The 24,397-nt window shown below is 45.1% G+C and overlaps 1 protein-coding gene across 4 annotated transcripts in view; it reads right to left on the reverse strand.

Annotated features, from left to right (window-relative positions):
- smap1 (small ArfGAP 1) overlaps positions 1 to 24,397 on the reverse strand; it is a 66,457-nt gene that overhangs the window by 14,996 nt on the left and 27,064 nt on the right. Inside the window, exons 5-7 of one of the 4 annotated variants that reach the window (XM_042323585.1) lie at positions 15,133 to 15,201; positions 13,979 to 14,044; positions 979 to 1,057 (exon numbers count right to left, since the gene is read on the reverse strand). In XM_042323585.1, the coding sequence (XP_042179519.1) occupies positions 979 to 1,057; positions 13,979 to 14,044; positions 15,133 to 15,201 (214 nt within the window). Of the gene's footprint in view, positions 1 to 978; positions 1,058 to 13,978; positions 14,048 to 15,132; positions 15,202 to 24,397 lie in introns of all 4 variants that reach the window. The other 3 variants (XM_042323584.1, XM_042323587.1, XM_042323586.1) reach the window with 3 other exon arrangements.

The following is a 24,397-nucleotide window of genomic DNA, read 5'->3' on the forward strand; positions in this document are numbered from 1 at the left end:
AGACCAAGACAGAGACAGACGACAGAGACAGACAGACAGAGACAGCTGGGAGAGAAATAGGGATGCTGACTGATCGTGATCACAGAGACATTGCCCATCTACAATCCAGCTGCTCTCCACGACAGGAGGGAAAGCACCATGGGACATTGGGGAGAGAGAGAACGAGAGACAGGGAAAGCACCATGGGACATTGGGGAGAGAGAGAACGAGAGAGACAGGGAAAGAATGAGAATGTGGCGAGAGGAGAAACTGTCCCCCTCCTCAAGAGGTGAGACCATTAGTAGACAATGTACCATTCAGACAGAGAGAAAGAGACATGTATAATGGGGAGTTTGACCAGAGAGCAATATAGAGAGAAAAAAAATAGAGTGAGAGAGAAATTAGAGAGAGCAATAGAAGAGAGAAATAGAGAGGTAAGACAGCATGATGGTAGTCTTTATATAACACTATGTTAGAACATCCATAATTTAGCCCTTTAAGTGTGAACAAAATTTAGCCCCTTGAGAGAGAACAGGAAATAATTGAGAGAGAAAGAGAGAGAGAAGAGAAAGAAGCTGTGCATGCTGGGGATTTTGAACAGAGAGGGACAGGGCAATGAAATGAGTGCCACGGGCTCTTCTATCTCTTCCCCACTTGAAAGTAGCCTCCCTTTGTTCCGGGTTCAACTGACCATCTATTATGGGATGGCCACTCTGGGAGCGAGAGCTGAGCGAGCCATGGAAACATACTGCCTCCATCAGGAAGACACATGGTTAAAAAAAGACAGACCCAAACCTTTAGACAGACCCAAACCTCCACCCCACCTCCCTGACCAGGTCAGTTTAATTAACACCTCTCACCCTTCTACACGTGCCTCTTTCACTCTGTCATACACCCCCCCCCCCCACTAGACACACACAGAGAGCGAGAGCGCTTGATAAAGTGGGGGCATTTAGAGTATCCATTTCTAGGATCTGGGATCTGCTGGTCATGCCTTACCCAGGCCGAGCAGGTCGATGGCCGGCTCGGGGGTCCTCCTGGGATTGGCTCTGGAGTCTGTCTGAAGCTCCGCCTTCTTCTGTGGAAACCGGAAGGAAGAGGAAGAGAGAGAGCAGAGAGAGTCAGCACATAGTCAGAGGTAGAGCATAGCCCTACAATGCAGGTTTACAACAGGATTTCATGCGGTTGGAAAGTTATATTGTTGTAAAAGGATTGAGCTGAATCAGTGTGCACCATTACTATTCAGTGTCCATCAGTTACTGTCACAAAGTTGAAGGCCCAGTGCAGTCAAAAACAAGATTTTTCAGTGTTTTATACTTTCACACTCTGGAGGTTGGATTAATACTGTGCAATTCATTATAAATGTCATTTTAGTGTAAGGGCTGTTTAAAATGACTGAAATGTCAGCCTGTTTTTGGTGGGACAAAGTTTTGGCCTGCCTGGTGACATCACCAAATTAGTTAATAGACCAATACGAAAGGGAGTTCCAAACCTCTCTGCCAATAACAGCTAGTTTACAGTTCTACCCTCCCTACTCAGACCACTCCCAGACAGTCCTAGCTACATTCTTGCTTGAGAAATTGCTCTTTGCTAAAAAGCTATTTTTGTTTTCAATTAAAATTGTGAAAAACAAAACACAATAAGATACTTAATTGTTACCCAGAAATGATTCGCTACTGAGATAAAAACAGCTGCATTGGCCCTTTGAGCTAGAGAAAGGCCTACCGTAGTCATTCTGAAACACAGACACACATTGGCAAATGCCATCTCTAGGAATCGGGACTGATCGATTGTAATTGGCCTTCACCGCTGATTCTAGTCCGTGACTGGATCTCAGGGCTGTCTCTAGATTGTGATTGGATCTCAGGGCTGTCTCTAGATTGTGATTGGATGTAAGGACTGGCTCTAGTTTGTGATTGGCAATTCGGCTCTCAGGACTAGGTCTAGTTGTTGTTTAACAGCGGAGTCCTAATCTGAGGTGAGGCCAGGGAACAATTCAACTCCAGCAACACCAGGCAAACAAACTGAGCATTGTAATCAACAGCCAAACACTCTCCTCCACGTCCACTATCATCACCTTCACACCTACAGAAGAGCCGCAAATAACTGCATACCAAGTAGGAGTACAGTCAAAAGCAAGAAACGCCCACCTAAAGCAAACATCCACAGTCCACACAAAGCAGACAGAGACTGAAACGCTGTTTAAGCAAAGATCAGCACAAACTAACCCAACCAAAAACATACCAGGAGAAATCAAGATACTACAAACCAGCCAGGAACCGCAAACCTCCACGCACTAGAGCGCCGAAACAAACCAACCAAGACGACCAGGCGCTGCACACTACCACCTCCGTGGAGAAGAAGCAGTGTACAACAGTTCCCCGACACGGTGAGACTCATCATGGGAAGAAAAGGTCCAGCAGGAGAAAAACAAATAGTCTGCCTGTCACACAAGGATGTCACCAGCCAGCCTGACAGCTGCCTTATTAACACTACAAAAGAGAATGATAACGCTGCCACTGTCTGGGGATGTGTGTCAAGACAGCCCCGGAATGGAGATGGAGTGAGAAAGAGAGGGCGAGAGAGACGAAAAGAGACTTTAAAATGCTCTTTAGTAAAACTAAAATGTCAACAAAGGGCATTGGGAAACAGGAGAGCACTGACACTGAAGCTGCAACGTCAGGTATATTCACTCCTCATCAAAAAGTAGTCCACACAGCTCCACCATACACGTTATGAAGTTAAAATACACAAAATAGATTTCCAAACCATGGCCTGACTAGAAACCTATTCTGGAACACACCTGAACCACAACACAACCATTATTCATCAAGCCCAGGGCTTCTGCAATGTCTCTCTGGACATGTTGGTTGTTTGATGCAAGTGTGTGTGTGTTTGTAGTAGTTTGAGAGTGACGGCGTGTTACTGTGGTGAATGGTGCAGAACCGCTGCAGCCTGACGGACTTTAACAGTCTCTGACAGTCTGATGCGCAACACACACACACACACACACACACACACACACACCCCTTCTCTAAGATGTTTTGTCACATAGGGAAGATCCTAAGCTGCCTGCCACACAGGAGTGTTTCTTCCAGAGCTAAATTCATCTGACAGTCAGGGAAAAGTCCCTTCATTTGAGCTGCAGAACGAGCGCACACACACCATTTTCACACACACACCATTTTCACGCCCTCTGGAGTCTACTAGATTGTTGGGGAAAGGTCAGTGCCAGTGTTTGGGAGCCGATGCGTGGCTGCACGCACACACACACACACACACACACACACACTTAGAGCTGATGAGAGGACTACACAGAAACAGTGATCTCACACTAAAGCTACCTCTCTCCCTCTCTGTGTTTTGGCTATTCCTACGTCAAGTGTGAGGTGTGAATTAAAAACGTGTTTTTGTATATCTCATCTCCCCCTGAGACGGCCTCGGAGAGTGGGGTCACGGATCAGCCATTATTGACGGCGAGCAATTAGGGTTAAGTGCCTTGCTCAAGGGCAGATTGACAAATGTTTTTTTTCCACCTTGTGGACTTGGGTATTCGAACTAGCAACCTTTGGTTACTGGGACAACGCTCTAACCACCAGGCTACGTGATAGGCTCAGAGCACTGCTAGTGAACGCAGACCTGTTTTCCTATTTTGTTCATATTATAAAACACTACTCGGCCACTTTGCATAAAGTAATTGGATTTATGGCTTTTTACACCCAATCCCAGCTCGACCGCAGAGGGGGGGTCACGGAAACGTTAATACAACACCGATTTGGAGACTCTTTGGTGTGTGTGTGTGTGTGTGTGTTTGTCTTTATTGCGACGCTTTGTGTGTGTGTGTGTGTGTCTGTGTTTGCGTCTGTGTATGTATGTATGTATTGCAATGCTGTGTGTGAGAGAGCGATGCTATCTCCCTCTCTCTAATACTAACTTCAGCGCTGGCACAAAGAGCAGATACGTGGTCCTTCGCTCCCTGTCTGTCTGCGAGCGATAAAGTTTTAATTAGTAGTTTTTACACAAAAGGCTTTAGAAATGCTAATCTATTGGCTTCGCGGGAACAGAGCAAACGCAGTTTGAGTCAGTCAACAGTCAAAAGACCAAACGAGGTCAACGCTGAGCTGACTGTGGTTGGACCACTCACACATACAAATAAAAAACGAAGCTGAATTTCCAGTGTGTAACTATTTTTCCAGGGTGGGATCAGGTTGTGAGCCTTCAAGATATGGTCCATACACAGTGGGGGACTAGGGGTTGGGAAACTGTCTCAGCTCTTCCTCCTACTCCAGCAGTGTCAATCCAATATTGATTAGCCCCCCCCCCGGCAGTTGTTAGTCACAGGATGCTACTCGTTTGGGCTGCCTGTGTGTGTACGCATGCAATGGGTTTGGCTGTTAGTCAGAGGATATGGCTCCTTAGAGCGCCCTTCACACCATTTGCTCAACTCACTCCCATCGACCGGAGATGGCACATGGTGTGACATGTGTGTGACGTCCGTCCGTCTCTCTCTGTGTGTGTTGAATCTCATCTCCCTCCCAGAGCCAATCCCCGTGCAGATGTGCTGTGCCCCTCTCTCCCTGATAAAGTACCACTGTTACAGTAGCTGTCAGACAGACAGACAGACAGACAGACACACAAACAAACAAAGACCACGCCGCAACTTCCGATGCAGGGAACATCACTTGTTCTCCTTTGATATTTTATTCATGGCCTGAAAAGAAAACATAAGCTTCCGCTCTGATGGGAGGGAGACGCCTTGCTGTTTGGTGAGGGGGAGAGAAACAGAGAGTAAGAGAGGGGGAGGGGGAAGAGAGGGAGAGAAATAGCAACTGATAAAGAACAGAACAGCTTGTGAGTGATAGATTGAGTGGAAAGGAGAGACAGAGGGACTACATGCTACCACCCACTACCCCAGAGGCTGTCTATGCCCAAGGCAACACACCTGTGTGTGGAAATCACAACACTGCAGTATATGCTCCTACCTCAACATGCTACTGCAGTGCAGTGTGTACAGTTGGTCCCTCCCTCCCTCCCGCTCTCTCCCTCCCAATAAAATCCAGCTCCTCAACACCCCTCCTTCCTCCCTCACATTCACACATATGTATCACACACACACACACACACACACACACACACACACACACACTGCAGGTGTCACACTGGCTTTGCACTCAGCCAGAGTTCAGCCAATGAGAGAAGACACAGAGAGAGGCCAGCAGATGCTGCTAGGACAGAATCATTGCTAGAGCTTAATTACAGCCCACAGGCGGTGGACATACAGAGAGGGGGCGGGGGACACAGAGAGAAAGGAGGGAGGAAAAGAGTACAGACGGCACGAGAAAAGGGGAGAAAGATGAGAGGGGGTTGGATGGAGAGCTAGAAAAGAAAGAGTGAGACGTGTGTGTGCGGGGGTTGAGTGTGTGCGCGTGCGCGGCGGGAACGCCACAGCTTACCCAGGCTTCAACAGCGACAGGAGAGTCTTAATGATCATCCTCCTCGGTAAGCTGCCAGATGCAAATAAGTTCCCAAACAGCATCCAGATGTTATCCATTACCCAGCCTATACAGCTGGGTTTATACGGTCTTATCTAGTTGATTAGCACATCAAAATATTATCTCGTACCTATCTGCGAGTGCTACCTAATGGAAAAGCATCTAAACCAGAGACTGTGCAACTCATGAGAACAGCACAGCCATGGATGTCACTGCACCCATATCTCACCATCTCATAACAGCCAGTAGAAACTGGGTGATTCGAGTCCCGAATGCTGATTGGCTGACAGTCGTGGTATATCAGGCCGTATACCACGGGCATGACAAAACAGTTCTACTGCGCTAATTACATTGGTAACTAGTTCATAATGGCAATAAGGAACCTCGGGGGTTTGTGGTATATGGCCAATATACCGCAGCTAAGGGCTGTGTCCAGGCATTCCGTGCCGCGTCATGTCCAAGAACAGCCCTTAGCTGTGGTATATTGGCCATATACCACAAACCCCCGAGGTGCCTTATTGCTATTATAAACTGGATACAAACTGGTGCCTTATTGCTTAATTATACCACATCTCCCCTCTCTCTGGATCATCTAAAAGACCGAGATACAGAATCTCCCAGTAGATGCTGAGTTAGGCTAGTCGGGGTGGCTCGGGACGGCTGAGTGGACTAGGCCTCTATATATCAGGGTTTTAAGTAGGCTATTTGTACAGCTGCAGGATACATGGGATATGGTGCATAGGATCTACCCGTACATCATCTGTCTGAAAACACTTGATATGCCTAGCAGCTACATCAACAAATATGTAGGCTATATTGAAATGGGAGATGATGGCACTTGCATTGTGAAGTGTCTATGTTACTATTGTGATGTAGCTTTAGGGTTAGCTATGGAAAAGAGGTAGCCTTAAACATGTAACCGGTTATTGGTGTGTGTGATTGATTTGTCGACAGATTCACATTTCATTCACATGAAAAGTCGGAAGTTTACATACACCTTAGCCAAATACATTTAAACCCAGTTTCACAATTCCTGACATTTAATCCAAGTAAATATTCCCAGTCTTCGGTCAGTTAGGATCACCACTTTATTTTAAGAATGTGAAATGTCAGAATAATAGGAGAGAGAATAATTTCAGCTTTTATTTCTTTCATCACATTCCCAGTTGGTCAGAAGTTTACATACACTCAATTAGTATTTGGTAGCATTGCCTTTAAATTGTTTAACTTGGGTCAAACGTTTAGGGTAGCCTTCCACAAGCTTCCCAAAATAATTTGGGTGAATTTTGGCCCATTCCTCCTGACAGAGCTGGTGTAACAGAGTCAGGTTTGCAGGCCTCCTTGCTCGCACACACCTTTTCAGTTCTGCCCACACATTTTCTATAGGATTGAGGTCAGGGCTTTGTGATGGCCACTCCAAAACCTTGACTTTGATGTCCTTAAGCCATTTTGCAAGTATGTTCTGTTTAAAGGCACAGTCAATCTGTTTAAAGGCACAGTCAATCTGTTTAAAGGCACAGTCAATCTGTTTAAAGGCACAGTCAATCTGTTTAAAGGCACAGTCAATCTGTTTAAAGGCACAGTCAATCTGTTTAAAGGCACAGTCAATCTGTTTAAAGGCACAGTCAATCTGTTTAAAGGCACAGTCAATCTGTTTAAAGGCACAGTCAATCTGTTTAAAGGCACAGTCAATCTGTTTAAAGGCACAGTCAATCTGTTTAAAGGCACAGTCAACTTAGTGTATGTAAACTTCTGACCCACTGGAATTGTGATACAGTGAGAGAGAATAAGTGAAATAATCTGTCTGTAAACAATTGTTGGAAAAATTACTAAGTAGATGTCCTAACCGACTTGACAAAACCATAGTTTGTTAACAAGAAACTTGTGGAGTGGTTGAAAAACAAGTTTTAATGACTCCAACCTAAGTGTATTTAAACTTCCGACTTCAACTGTATATACACAGCGCTTCGTGTGATGGTGTGAAATGCCATGCAGTGTGTAGCGATATGACTGCATATGAAATCATATTTAAAGCAGCATGAGGTTGTTTCTAAGTCCCATCTCTAAGACAGAGGATGTACACACCTCCATCCTCCATTACCTTGAGCTCCTGCTGCTTTGAGAGGTACAATTACTCTAAAAGCCCCTACTCTCTCTATCCTTCCTTCCATCCCCTCCCTCCCTATCCTTCCATCCCCTCCCTCCCTATCCTTCCATCCCCTCCCTCCCTATCCTTCCATCCCCTCCCTCCCTATCCTTCCACCCCTCCCTCTCTATCCTTCCATCCCCTCCCTCCCTATCCTTCCTTCCATCCCCTCCCACCCTATCCTTCCATCCCCTCCCTCCCTATCCTTCCTTCCATCCATCCCTATCCTTCCTTCCATCCCCTCCCTATCCTTCCTTCCATCCCCTCCCTCCCTCTCTATCCTTCCATCCCCTCCCTCCCTCCCTATCCTTCCTTCCATCCCCTCCCTCCCTCCCTATCCTTCCTTCCATCCCCTCCCTATCCTTCCTTTCATCCCCTCCCTCCCTATCCTTCCATCCCCTCCCTCCCTATCCTTCCTTTCATCCCCTCCCTCCCTATCCTTCCATCCCCTCCCTATCCTTCCATCCCCTCCCTCCCTATCCTTCCTTTCATCCCCTCCCTCCCTATCCTTCCTTTCATCCCCTCCCTCTCTATCCTTCCTTTCATCCCCTCCCTCTCTATCCTTCCATCCCCTCCCACCCTATCCTTCCATCCCTATCCTTCCTTCCCCTCCCTCCCTATCCTTCCATCCCCTCCCTCCCTATCCTTCCTTCCATCCCCTCCCTATCCTTCCTTCCATCCCCTCCCTCCCTATCCTTCCTTCCCCTCCCTCTCTATCCTTCCTTTCATCCCCTCCCTCCCTATCCTTCCATCCATCCCCTCCCTCCCTATCCTTCCTTCCCCCCTCCCTATCCTTCCTTTCATCCCCTACCTCCCTATCCTTCCATCCCCTCCCTCCCTATCCTTCCATCCCCTCCCTCCCTATCCTTCCATCCCCTCCCTCCCTATCCTTCCATCCCCTCCCTCCCTATCCTCCATCCCCTCCCCCTATCCTTCCACCCCTCTCTCTATCCTTGCATCCCCTCCCTCACTATCCTTGCATCCCCTCCCCCTATCCTTCCATCCCCTCTCTCTATCCTTCCATCCCCTCCCTCCCTATCCTTCCTTCCATCCCTATCCTTCCTTCCATCCCCTCCCTCCCTAATCTTCCATCCCCTCCCTCCCTATCCTTCCTTCCATCCCCTCCCTCCCTATCCTTCCATTCCCTCCCTCCCTATCCTTCCATCCCTCTCTCTTCCTATCCTTCCATCCCCTCCCTATCCTTCCATCCCCTCCCTATCCTTCCATCCCCTCCTCTCTCTATCCTTCCATCCCCTCACTCCCTCCATCCTTCCATCCCCTCACTCCCTCTATCCTTCCATCCCTATCCTTCCATCCCCTCCCTCCCTATCCTTCCTTCCATCCCCTCCCTCCCTATCCTTCCTTCCATCCCCTCCCTATCCTTCCTACCATTCCCTCCCTCCCTATCCTTCCATCCCCTCCCTCCCTATCCTTCCTTCCATCCCCTCCTCTCTCTATCCTTCCATCCCCTCCCTCCCTATCCTTCCATCCCCTCCCTCCATCCCCTCCCTCCCTCTCCCTCCATCCCCTCCCTCCCTATCCTTCCATCCCCTCCCTCCCTATCCTTCCATCCCCTCCCTCCCTATCCTTCCATCCCCTCTCTCTATCCTTCCATCCCCTCACTCCCTATCCTTCCATCCCCTCCCTCCCTATCCTTCCTTCCATCCCCTCCCTCCCTATCCTTCCATCCCTATCCTTCCTTCCATCCCCTCCCTCCCTAATCTCCCATCCCCTCCCTCCCTATCCTTCCTTCCATCCCCTCCCTATCCTTCCTTTCATCCCCTCCCTCCCTATCCTTCCATCTCCTCCCTCCCTATGCTCCCATCCCCTCCCTCCCTATCCTCCATCCCCTCCCCCTATCCTTCCATCCCCTCTCTCTATCCTTCCATCCCCCTCTCTATCCTTGCATCCCCTCCCTCTCTATCCTTCCATCCACTCACTCCCTCCCCATCCTTCCTTTCATCCCCTCCCTCCCTATGCTCCCATCCCCTCCCTCCCTATCCCCCCCTATCCTTCCATCCTCTCTCTCTATCCTTCCATCCCCTCCCTCTCTATCCTTCCATCCACTCCTCCCTCCCTATCCTTCCATCCTTCCCTCCATATCCTTCCATCCCCTCCCTCCCTATGCTCCCATCCCCTCCCTCCCTATCCTCCATCCCCTCCCCCTATCCTCCATCCCCTCCCCCTACCCTTCCATCCCCTCTCTCTATCCTTCCATCCTCTCTCTATCCTTGCATCCCCTCCCTCTCTATCCTTCCATCCACTCACTCCCTCCCTATCCTTCCATCCCCTCCCTCCCTCCCTATCCTTCCATCCCTATCCTTCCATCCCCTCCTCTCCTATCCTTCCATCCACTCCCTCACTATCCTTCCATCCCCTCCCTCCCTATCCTTCCATCCCCTCCTCTCTCTATCCTTCCATCCCCTCTCTCTATCCTTGCATCCCCTCCCTCTCTATCCTTCCATCCACTCCTCCCTCCCCATCCTTCCTTTCATCCCCTCCCTCCCTATGCTCCCATCCCCCTCCCTCCCTATCCCCCTATCCTTCCATCCCTCTCTCTATCCTTCCATCCCCTCCCTCTCTATCCTTCCATCCACTCACTCCCTCCCTATCCTTCCATCCCTTCCCTCCATATCCTTCCATCCCCTCCCTCCCTATGCTCCCATCCCCTCCCTCCCTATCCTCCATCCCCTCCCCCTATCCTTCCATCCCCTCCCCCTACCCTTCCATCCCTCTCTCTATCCTTCCATCCCCTCTCTCTATCCTTGCATCCCCTCCCTCTCTATCCTTCCATCCACTCACTCCCTCCCTATCCTTCCATCCCCTCCCTCCCTCCCTATCCTTCCATCCCTATCCTTCCATCCCCTCCTCTCGCTATCCTTCCATCCACTCCCTCACTATCCTTCCATCCCCTCCCTCCCTATCCTTCCATCCCCTCCTCTCTCTATCCTTCCCTCCTCTCGCTATCCTTCCATCCACTCCCTCACTATCCTTCCATCCTCTCCCTCACTATCCTTCCATCCCTTCCTCTCGCTATCCTTCCATCCACTCCCTCACTATCCTTCCATCCTCTCCCTCACTATCCTTCCATCCCCTCCTCTCTCTATCCTTCCCTCCTCTCCTCTATCCTTCCCTCCTCTCTCTATCCTCCCATCCCCTCCTCTCGCTATCCTTCCATCCACTCCCTCCCTATCCTTCCATCCACTCCCTCCTCTCTCTATACTTCCATACACTCCCTCCCTATCCTTCCATCCCCTCCCTCCCTCCCTATCCTTCCATCCCCTCCCTCCCTCCCTATCCTTCCATCCCCTCCCTCCCTCCCTATCCTTCCATCCCCTCCCCCCTCCCTATCCTTCCATCCCCTCCCTCCCTATCCTTCCATCCCCTCCCTCCCTATCCTTCCATCCCCTCCCTCCCTCCCTCCCTCCCTATCCTTTCATCCCCTCCCTCTCTCCCTATCCTTTCATCCCCTCCCTCCCTCCCTATCCTTCCATCCCCTCCCTCCCTCCCTATCCTTCCATCCTCTTGCTGGATTGTTGTATAACCGGATTCAGTGTGTGGGAGTGCGGAAGATTAGTGTGTGCAACCATTTAGAGAGAGAGAGTGAGTGTGTGTGGTATTTTTATTTCTCAGTTGAGGGGAGGAGAGACACAGAGCGAGGGAGGGAGAGACAGCGAGACAGAGCAAGGGAGGGAGAGACAGAGCGAGGGAGGGAGAGACAGAGCGAGGGAGGGAGAGACAGAGCGAGGGAGGGAGAGACAGAGCAAGGGAGAGAGAGAGAGGGAGAGAGTGAGAGAGGGAGAGCGAGAAACCAGCGAGGGAGGGAGAGACGGAGCGTGAGGGAGCGAGAGAGAGCGTGAGGGAGCGAACAGAGCGTGAGGGAGCGAGAGACAGAGCGAGGGAGCGAACAGAGCGTGAGAGCGAGAGACAGAGCGAGGGAGCGAACAGAGCGTGAGAGCGAGAGACAGAGCGAGGGAGCGAGAGAAAGAGCGAGGGAGCGAGAGACAGAGCGAGGGAGCGAGAGACAGAGCGAGGGAGCGAGAGACAGAGCGAGGGAGCGAGAGACAGAAGGAGAAGGCGAGAGATGAAGGAGAAGGCGAGAGACAGAGCGAGGGAGCGAGAGACGAAGGAGAAGGCGAGAGACAGAGCGAGGGAGCGAGAGACGAAGGAGAAGGCGAAAGAGCGCGAGAGACGAAGGAGAAGGCGAAAGAGCGCGAGAGACAGGAGCGCGAGAGACAGGAGCGCGAGAGACAGGAGCGCGAGAGACAGGAGCGCGAGAGACAGGAGCGCGAGAGACAGGAGCGCGAGAGACAGGAGCGCGAGAGACAGGAGCGCGAGAGACAGGAGCGCGCGCGAGAGCGAGAGACAGGAGCGCGAGAGACAGGAGCGCGCGCGAGAGCGAGAGACAGGAGCGCGAGAGACAGGAGCGCGCGCGAGAGCGAGAGACCGGAGCGCGCGCGAGAGAGACCGGAGCGCGCGCGAGAGAGAGACCGGAGCGCGCGCGAGAGAGACCGGAGCGGGAGCGAGAGAGACGGGAGCGAGAGAGACGGGAGCGAGAGAGACGGGAGCGAGAGAGACGGGAGCGATAGAGACGGGAGCGATAGAGACGGGAGCGATAGAGACGGGAGCGAGAGAGACGGGAGCGAGAGACGAGAAGCGAGAGAGACGGGAGCGAGAGAGACGGGAGCGAGAGAGACGGGAGCGAGCGAGACGGGAGCGAGCGAGACGGGAGCGAGCGAGACGGGAGCGAGCGAGACGGGAGCGAGAGAGACGGGAGCGAGAGAGACGGGAGCGAGAGAGACGGGAGCGAGAGAGACGGGAGCGAGAGAGACGGGAGCACGTGAGAGAGACGGGAGCACGTGAGAGAGAAAGAGTGAGAGGTGGAGATTAACAATCTTTCAGCGTATTAACACACACACACACACACCCTTGAGCGCATATATAAAGTATACAAAAAGAAACACACAAGAACAAGCGCACGCATGCACACACACAAACATTTGTCTACAACGTCCTCAAAAACACAACTATCTCCTTGACACTGGGTCCCATTGACAGCTGGAGCCCAGCTGATAAGCAGAAGTGAGGAACAGAGAGAAGCAAGTGAACTGCAAGTACACAACACGCTTCCCCATACACGCATCACATAGACTGACACTCCCAGGAGTCATGTGCACACACACACACACACACACACACACACCTCAATCAATCTGCACTCAGACTGCAGGTCAGCACAGAGGGCACATTCCTCTGCTTTCTGATTCCCAGCATGCTTTGCCTTGAGTCTGGGGCTCTGACGGGATCGTGTGGGGTCAGAAAACGACACACTCGCCGGGTCACTCACTGTGGCATCATTAAAAGTGTTCAAATAGAACTGTGGCTAACTGGTGTGTGTTCAGTAAAACTCCTGGATCACTCAGTGAGTACTTTTGGTAGGATTTGGATCCCTGTGTCTGCAGTAAGAGGACTGAATGTTCCATGAGAGTAGTTTATGTTCAGTTAAGACTATGAGTAGCGTTCAGGCTTTGTTCAGTGTGTGTTGAGTAGTGGATGTTCAGCAACAGAACTAAGGAATGTTCCGTGTGTGTTCAGTATAGCCTTGGTACAGTACACAAGGGTCTTCGTGGCTGCGTTATTCCCTGTGGGCAGCCAGCCCCATCATCACTGTATAAACCCAGACACACTACACTATTCCACAGGCCAAGGAATTATTCACATAACTAACCATTACCCAGAATACTCACACACACTGGCCACTAGAGCATTTTTCACCAAGTCCTACAGCCACTCAGAAATCAAAAAGCTCCACAAGGACGTGCACACATGAACACACATACATTACCTACAATGACCCCAAACTACTGTGACAGAACATGCATAATGAGCACCTGCTCACACGCACTGTAAATGTCATATCACCACAACCCCCTCTAGCATGGCTTTCCTCCGAGGGTCTGTATACCTCTATCCCACTTTCTCCCTCCCGCTCCATCTTACCTTCTCAGAGGAGCTTGGTCTGTTCACTTTCTCCCTCCCGCTCCATCTTACCTTCTCAGAGGAGCTTGGTCTGTTCACTTTCTCCCTCCCGCTCCATCTTACCTTCTCAGAGGAGCTTGGTCTGTTCACTTTCTCCCTCCCTCCCGCTCCATCTTACCTTCTCAGAGGAGCTTGGTCTGTTCACTTTCTCCCTCCCGCTCCATCTTACCTTCTCAGAGGAGCTTGGTCTGTTCACTTTCTCCCTCCCGCTCCATCTTACCTTCTCAGAGGAGCTTGGTCTGTTCACTTTCTCCCTCCCGCTCCATCTTACCTTCTCAGAGGAGCTTGGTCTGTTCACTTTCTCCCTCCCGCTCCATCTTACCTTCTCAGAGGAGCTTGGTCTGTTCACTTTCTCCAGGTCCTTTTCCCTCTTCTTCTTCTCTCGTTCCTTCTATCAACAAAGAGACACTGGAGGTTAGGTCAGCAACGTCAAGGCATACGAGACGACACCTGGAAGGGGAACATGCAGCGGGCACATGCAGTCTAACAAAATATACACAAAACTAATTAAACAGGGTTTGAAAAAACGCCCTAAAAATAGGTTTGACCCCCTATCCATTATGACACAGTCACAGACGCACGTAGAAAGTCATGACACCTTCTCTTTCCGCCGACCTCTTGTGGAACAATTTAGTGTCATTATGAGCAATCAAAATCTCATATGGAGTTATTGTCACGTCTCTTGGTAATACAAGCTTGCTGGTTGTCTGTGGGGTGTCAGTGTGCTTCGTGAGGAGAAGTGGGCTGGTGCCTTGGTGCTCTACCAGCCTCCATCATTCAGCCATTCAACCTCTTTACCACAGGATTGATTCGGGATAGAGATATCTCCCATCATCCCTACACACACACACACACACACACACACACACACACACACACACACACACACACACACCCCACACACACACACACACAACCCCCACACACACTACACTCACAATTTGTGTACTTGAGGGGAAAGTAATGTATGTGATTAAGGGGCTATTGGAAAACCATTAGAAGAAAGAGCACCACAGCACAGCAGAGCCCAGCACACACAAAGGACCAGCACACACAAAGGACCAGCACACACAAAGGACCAGCACACACAAAGGACCAGCACACACAAAGGACCAGCACACACAAAGGACCAGCACACACAAAGGACCAGCACACACAAAGGACCAGCACACACAAAGGACCAGCACACACAAAGGACCAGCACAAACAAAGGACCAGCACACACAAAGGACCAGCACACACAAAGGACCAGCACACACAAAGGACCAGCACACACAAAGGACCAGCACAAACAAAGGACCAGCACACACAAAGGACCAGCACACACAAAGGACCAGCACACACAAAGGACCAGCACACACAAAGGACCAGCACACACAAAGGACCAGCACACACAAAGGACCAGCACACACAAAGGACCAGCACACAGAAACAGCTTTTAACAACACCGGGTGGCACGACGGCAAAACATCAGACCTCCTGTCTGTTCTTCTCAGCAGCCTGTGAGGCGGGAGAGGTAGAGAAGGCAGTGGCATCAGAAGACTTCTGCCCGGGAGAAAGATCGAGGGAAGGAGAGAGAAAAAAGGGATGGGGTAGAGAGAGTGGTTAGAGGCACAACAGGGAGAGAAAGAAACAAAGAAGAAAGGAGGTTGGCAGAGGACACGAGAAGGTAAAACAGAGGGAGTGGGGAGGGAGAGATGAAAAGAGGAGGGTTAGTTGACATCCAGTAGTGGATGCTGGGGTGTTTTTACTACCCAGCCTAGTAGAGTCGGAGGAAGAGACAGTCAGCACATTCACCAGAAGGTCACACACACTCCCATAAGATATAGAAGCAGATGAAAACTCATATGGTGAATGATTTGAGCAATCACACACACGCCTTAGGCTAGAACAATCCTGTGTGTGTGTGTGTGTGTGTTTGAAACAACAAAGGCCTTTTCTGCGTGGGCCAAGTCAAGTGGCTGTACTTGATCACATGAGTGACAGCCCTACTCAACCCTGACCTCCCTAAGAGACAAAAGAGCCATAGAGAGAGACAGAAAGGGAGAGCAGGCACCTCAAACCCTCTCTACTATTTACTGCCCACTAGGCTTCTCCTAGCTTCTCTTGTCCAAACTCAGTAGGTCAGGGACTAACTGAAGGTGCACTGATAGCACATCAACACAGTGGAGCAAAAGTAAGTTATCCAATCTCCCTCGCCAGACCATCCCTGCATACAGTGCTGTTTAGGCTGATAGCAAAATGCCACTAGCGTTCGTTGGCAATCAGCGTCTGGAGGCAGAGTTTGAGTTCAGAGAAAGCAAGAGAGAGCGTGCATCATTTTCCAAATCTGTCCCCCCTTCTCTTTCGCTCTCTAAACTACCTGAGGGGAGAACACACACGGAGCAAGTCTATCTAAAGTGAGTTTAGCAATTTCCTTCTCAGTTATTCATCAAACCAGCCTCTCTCACACCTCTGGTTAAAAAAGTCAAGTAAAAAAAAAAAACATTCAGGGGATTTTCTTGAGTGAGATTTCTGTTCCATTGTTTTTTTTCTTCTCTTACTTTGATACGCAGAACAGAGACCGAGAAGCAGAAACAGCAATAACAGGCACATTTAGGATTTTTTTTTTTTTGAGTGAGTGAGTGAGTGAGTGAGTGAGTGAGTGAGTGAGTGAGTGAGTGAGTGAGTGAGTGAGAGAGAGAGAGGTAGATGATAGACAGAAAGAGAGAGAACAGAAAGAGAGAGAACAGAGAGAAGAGAGAGAGAACAGAGAAGAGAGAGAGGAGTAGATGATGACAAAGAGAGAACAGAAAGAGAGAGAACAGAGAGAAGAGAGAGAGAACAGAGAAGAGAGAGAGGAGTAGATGATGACAAAGAGAGAACAGAAAGAGAGAGAACAGAGAGAAGAGAGAGAGAACAGAGCTGGTGAAGGAGATTAAAAGGTGTTGGCATCAGAAGAAGGGCAGGGGTGTCGTGTTAGGGCTCGTACACACCAATAGCGTTTTCCGGCCGAGAGTGCCGGGTTCATTTCTACAGACACCCTGCTTGATGTGATTTTACCCAGCTACTTCAGCATCTCTCCAATTGTCTCAATGACATTTTCACTATATATTCGCTAGGACTCAAACTCAATTCTGGACCTCTAAGCCAGTTCCACTGCATTTTCTTTATTGTTGTTCCCCTCTAATCAGGGACTGATTCAGACCTGAGACACCAACTACTGATCAGGTAGAACAGAAGAGCAGCAGGCTCCGGGAGTTGAATACCCCTGGCCGAGGGGATAGGGGCCAAGAGTTGATTATGGGATTCGGCGCATCTCTTTCTCTATCTTGTACCAGGCTTTCACTCTCAACCCCCTTTTCACCATCTCTCTCTGGGTATTTGGAAACAATGATTGTCCCAGGGGTGTCGGGTAGTCTTAGACAGCGAGATTGTGAGGTCTTGTTGACTTCAGTGTTGTGTGCGCACACACAGAGAGAGAGAGAGAGAAAGACACGAACAAAGACACACAGACAGTACTATGGCATTCATGGCAGAACAATGGGCTCATGCATGGACTGTTACATCAGATGTGTTCATACCCATAATGCATCATTGTTATCTGAGTGATGGATGTTGGACTAGACAAGGGCTCTATTCTGTCTTTCACACACTCACACAATGTAAATTCACATATGCACAAAATGAACACACACATACAGTACAAACCTTATACACAGGTGTCTACCCAACCAGAAATATTTTCAGAGCTCACACACACTCACTACGTGCCCACAACCAGCATCCGTGCAAAATGACAAGTTGTTTTTAATCATTCATTTACATATAAAAGGCAGTGTTTGTGTGGTTGGCAGAGACAGACCCTAGATCAGAGTACTCCTGCTGGCAGAGCCTGAGAGAGAGAGAGAGACAGAGCGAGAGACAGAGCCAGAGACAGACATTGAGAGAGAGGCGCGAGACAGAGAGAGGCGCGAGACAGAGAGAGGCGCGAGACAGAGAGAGGCGCGAGACAGAAAGAGGCGCGAGACAGAGAGAGGCGCGAGACAGAGAGAGGCGCGAGACAGAGAGAGGTGCGAGACAGAGAGAGGCACGAGACAGAGAGAGGTACGAGACAGAGAGAGATGTGAGAGTATGAGTTTGCATACATCATGTGTGTCAGCAAGGCTATCAGGCTTATGCTAGGTAGCAGGTGTGAGTGGACAGGGGGAGAGGGTTAAGGCTTCAGGTGGAAAATGGGCTTTAGACACTCAGTGATCAAAGAGATGTGTGGATATGCACACACACACAGAGAGCTGGGCATGCATTTAACCCATACATACTTTTCTTCTGAGACCAGTATAAAAGTGTTTTCGTCAACTAATTGACAAAAATGTCAAACACCTATTTTTCAGTGGCAACTGACGAGACGATCTGAGTAAATAGACCCAGAAAAACTATAACTACATGAAAATGACTTTTTACGTTTGGGTTGATGAAAACGAGACGAGACTAAATTACCTCTGTGACTAACATCAGACGAGTAAGTGGACAGGACAAGAGTTTTTGGAGGGATTGAGACCTTTTCAGTGTTATCTGCAATCTGGCGGCAACAAATCATAGATGCAAATAGGGCACACGCCATGTGGTTAAAGCTCCCGGTGGAAAAGAGGCCGATGTTTGGAGCAACTTTACTTATCGAGTAGATTCAAACAAGACCAAATGCAACGTTTCCACAGAGGACAGCTTTTGCACCCACAAATTGACAGGATGGGGGGAGAAATACTATTATATTTACTGTTAGATTAATACATGACTACTAGCGGTGGGTGGTATTATATTTACTGTTAGATTAATACATGACTACTAGCGGTGGGTGGTATTATATTTACTGTTAGATTAATACATGACTACTAGTGGTGGGTGGTATTATATTTACTGTTAGATTAATACATGACTACTAGTGGTGGGTGGTATTATATTTACTGTTAGATTAATACATGACTACTAGTGGTGGGTGGTATTATATTTACTGTTAGATTAATACATGACTACTAGCGGTGGGTGGTATTATATTTACTGTTAGATTAATACATGACTACTAGTGGTGGGTGGTATTATATTTACTGTTAGATTAATATATGACTATTAATATGTGGTGGGTGGTATTATATTTACTGTTAGATTAATACATGACTACTAGTGGTGGGTGGTATTATATTTACTGTTAGATTAATACATGACTACTAGCGGTGGGTGGTATTATATTTACTGTTAGATTAATACATGACTACTAGCGATTAATACATGTGGGTGGTATTATATTTACTGTTAGATTAATACATGACTACTAGCGGTGGGTGGTATTATATTTACTGTTAGATTAATACATGACTACTAGTGGGTGGTATTATATTTACTGTTAGATTAATACATGACTACTAGTGGTGGTATTATATTTACTGTTAGATTAATACATGACTACTAGTGGTGGTATTATATTTACTGTTAGATTAATACATGACTACTAGTGGGTGGTATTATATTTACTGTTAGATTAATACATGACTACTAGTGGTGGTATTATATTTACTGTTAGATTAATACATGACTACTAGTGGTGGTATTATATTTACTGTTAGATTAATACATGACTACTAGTGGGTGGTATTATATTTACTGTTAGATTAATACATGACTACTAGCGGTGGGTGGTATTATATTTACTGTTAGATTATATTTACTGTTATTTACTGTTAGATTAATACATGACTACTAGTGGTGGTATTATATTTACTGTTAGATTAATACATGACTACTAGTGGTGGTATTATATTTACTGTTAGATTAATACATGACTACTAGTGGTGGTATTATATTTACTGTTAGATTAATACATGAATACATGACTACTAGTGGTGGTATTATATTTACTGTTAGATTAATACATGACTACTAGTGGTATTATATTTACTGGTGGGTGGTATTATATTTACTGTTAGATTAATACATGACTACTAGTGGTGGTATTATATTTACTGTTAGATTAATACATGACTACTAGCGGTGGGTGGTATTATATTTACTGTTAGATTAATACATGACTACTAGCGGTGGGTGGTATTATATTTACTGTTAGATTAATACATGACTACTAGCGGTGGGTGGTATTATATTTACTGTTAGATTAATACATGACTACTACTGTTAGATTAATACATGTGGGTGGTATTATATTTACTGTTAGATTAATACATGACTACTAGTGGGTGGTATTATATTTACTGTTAGATTAATACATGACTACTAGTGGGTGGTATTATATTTACTGTTAGATTAATACATGACTACTAGCGGTGGGTGGTATTATATTTACTGTTAGATTAATACATGACTTAGCGGTGGGTGGTATTATATTTACTGTTAGATTAATACATGACTACTAGTGGTGGGTGGTATTATATTTACTGTTAGATTAATACATGACTACTAGTGGGTGGTATTATATTTACTGTTAGATTAATACATGACTACTAGCGGTGGGTGGTATTATATTTACTGTTAGATTAATACATGACTACTAGTGGTGGTATTATATTTACTGTTAGATTAATACATGACTACTAGCGGTGGTATTATATTTATATTTGACTGTATTATATTTACTGTTAGATTAATACATGACTACTAGCGGTGGGTGGTATTATATTTACTGTTAGATTAATACATGACTACTAGCGGTGGGTGGTATTATATTTACTGTTAGATTAATACATGACTACTAGCGGTGGGTGGTATTATATTTACTGTTAGATTAATACATGACTACTAGCGGTGGGTGGTATTATATTTACTGTTAGATTAATACATGACTACTAGCGGTGGGTGGTATTATATTTACTGTTAGATTAATACATGACTACTGTTAGATTAATAGACTACTAGGTGGTATTATATTTACTGTTAGATTAATACATGACTACTAGCGGTGGGTGGTATTATATTTACTGTTAGATTAATACATGACTACTAGCGGTGGGTGGTATTATATTTACTGTTAGATTAATACATGACTACTAGCGGTGGGTGGTATTATATTTACTGTTAGATGAATACATGACTACTAGTGGTGGTATTATATTTACTGTTAGATTAATACATGACTACTAGTGGTGGTATTATATTTACTGTTAGATTAATACATGACTACTAGTGGGTGGTATTATATTTACTGTTAGATTAATACATGACTACTAGCGGTGGGTGGTATTATATTTACTGTTAGATTAATACATGACTACTAGTGGTGGTATTATATTTACTGTTAGATTAATACATGACTACTAGTATTATATTTACTGTTAGTGGTGGTATTATATTTACTGTTAGATTAATACATGACTACTAGTGGTGGTATTATATTTACTGTTAGATTAATACATGACTACTAGTGGTGTATTATATTTACTGTTAGATTAATACATGACTACTAGCGGTGGGTGGTATTATATTTACTGTTAGATTAATACATGACTACTAGTGGTGGTATTATATTTACTGTTAGATTAATACATGACTACTAGCGGTGGGTGGTATTATATTTACTGTTAGATTAATACATGACTACTAGTGGTGGTATTATATTTACTGTTAGATTAATACATGACTACTAGTGGGTGGTATTATATTTACTGTTAGATTAATACATGACTACTAGTGGTGGTATTATATTTACTGTTAGATTAATACATGACTACTAGCGGTGGTGGTATTATATTTACTGTTAGATTAATACATGACTACTAGGGTGGTATTATATTTACTGTTAGATAATACATGACTACTAGTGGTGGTATTATATTTACTGTTAGATTAATACATGACTACTAGTGGTGGTATTATATTTACTGTTAGATTAATACATGACTACTAGCGGTGGGTGGTATTATATTTACTGTTAGATTAATACATGACTACTAGCGGTGGGTGGTATTATATTTACTGTTAGATTAATACATGACTACTAGCGGTGGGTGGTATTATATTTACTGTTAGATTAATACATGACTACTAGCGGTGGGTGGTATTATATTTACTGTTAGATTAATACATGACTACTAGCGGTGGGTGGTATTATATTTACTGTTAGATTAATACATGACTACTAGCGGTGGGTGGTATTATATTTACTGTTAGATTAATACATGACTACTATTTACTGTTAGATTAATACATGTGGTGGTATTATATTTACTGTTAGATTAATACATGACTACTAGCGGTGGGTGGTATTATATTTACTGTTAGATTAATACATGACTACTAGTGGGTGGTATTATATTACTGTTAGATAGATTAATACATGACTACTAGCGGTGGGTGGTATTATATTTACTGTTAGATTAATACATGACTACTAGCGGTGGGTGGTATTATATTTACTGTTAGATTAATACATGACTACTAGCGGTGGGTGGTATTATATTTACTGTTAGATTAATAATACATGACTACTAGATTAATACATGTGGGTGGTATTATATTTACTGTTAGATTAATACATGACTACTAGCGGTGGGTGGTATTATATTTACTGTTAGATTAATACATGACTACTAGCGGTGGTGGTATTATATTTACTGTTAGATTAATACATGACTACTAGTGGTGGTATTATATTTACTGTTAGATTAATACATGACTACTAGCGGTGGGTGGTATTATATTTACTGTTAGATTAATACATGACTACTAGTGGGTGGTATTATATTTACTGTTAGATTAATACATGACTACTACTGTTAGATTAATACATGACTACTAGCGGTGACTACTAGCATATATTTGGGTGGTATTATATTTATTTACTGTTAGATTAATACATGACTACTAGCGGTGGGTGGTATTATATTTACTGTTAGATTAATACATGACTACTAGCGGTGGTGGTATTATATTTACTGTTAGATTAATACATGACTACTAGTGGGTGGTATTATATTTACTGTTAGATTAATACATGACTACTAGCGGTGGTATTATATTTACTGTTAGATTAATACATGACTACTAGTGGTGGTATTATATTTACTGTTAGATTAATACATGACTATGGTATTATATTTACTGTTAGATTAATACATGACTACTAGTGGTGGTATTATATTTACTGTTAGATTAATACATGACTACTAGTGGTGGTATTATATTTACTGTTAGATTAATACATGACTACTAGCGGTGGGTGGTATTATATTTACTGTTAGATTAATACATGACTACTAGTGGTGGTATTATATTTACTGTTAGATTAATACATGACTACTAGTGGTGGTATTATATTTACTGTTAGATTAATACATGACTACTAGTGGTGGTATTATATTTACTGTTAGATTAATACATGACTACTAGCGGTGGGTGGTATTATATTTACTGTTAGATTAATACATGACTACTACTGTGGTGGTATTATATTTACTGTTAGATTAATACATGACTACTAGCGGTGGGTGGGTGGTATTATATTTACTGTTAGATTAATACATGACTACTAGCGGTGGGTGGTATTATATTTACTGTTAGATTAATACATGACTACTAGCTGTTGGTGGTGGTATTATATTTACTGTTAGATTAATACATGACTACTAGGTATTATATTTACTGTTAGATTAATACATGACTACTGGGTGGTATTATATTTACTGTTAGATTAATACATGACTACTAGTTGGTATTATATTTACTGTTAGATTAATACATGACTACTAGTGGTGGTATTATATTTACTGTTAGATTAATACATGACTACTAGTGGTGGTATTATATTTACTGTTAGATTAATACATGACTACTAGCGGTGGGTGGTATTATATTTACTGTTAGATTAATACATGACTACTAGCGGTGGTATTATATTTACTGTTAGATTAATACATAGTGGGTGGTATTATATTTACTGTTAGATTAATACATGACTACTAGCATGTGGGTGGTATTATATTTACTGTTAGATTAATACATGACTACTAGCGGTGGGTGGTATTATATTTACTGTTAGATTAATACATGACTACTAGCGGTGGGTGGTATTATATTTACTGTTAGATTAATACATGACTACTAGCGGTGGGTGGTATTATATTTACTGTTAGATTAATACATGACTACTAGCGGTGGGTGGTATTATATTTACTGTTAGATTAATACATGACTACTAGTGGTGGTATTATATTTACTGTTAGATTAATACATGACTACTAGCGGTGGGTGGTATTATATTTACTGTTAGATTAATACATGACTACTAGCGGTGGGTGGTATTATATTTACTGTTAGATTAATACATGACTACTAGTATTATATTTACTGTTAGATTAATACATGACTACTAGCGGGGTGGGGTGGTATTATATTTACTGTTAGATTAATACATGACTACTAGTGGGTGGTATTATATTTACTGTTAGATTAATACATGACTACTAGCGGTGGGTGGTATTATATTTACTGTTAGATTAATACATGACTACTAGTGGTGGTATTATATTTACTGTTAGATTAATACATGACTACTAGTGGTGGTATTATATTTACTGTTAGATTAATACATGACTACTAGTGGGTGGTATTATATTTACTGTTAGATTAATACATGACTACTAGTGGTGGTATTATATTTACTGTTAGATTAATACATGACTACTAGCGGTGGGTGGTATTATATTTACTGTTAGATTAATACATGACTACTAGCATGGTGGGTGGTATTATATTTACT

This window comes from Oncorhynchus tshawytscha, linkage group LG06, assembly GCF_018296145.1.
Source record: "Oncorhynchus tshawytscha isolate Ot180627B linkage group LG06, Otsh_v2.0, whole genome shotgun sequence".
In the NCBI taxonomy this organism is placed as follows: domain Eukaryota; kingdom Metazoa; phylum Chordata; class Actinopteri; order Salmoniformes; family Salmonidae; genus Oncorhynchus; species Oncorhynchus tshawytscha.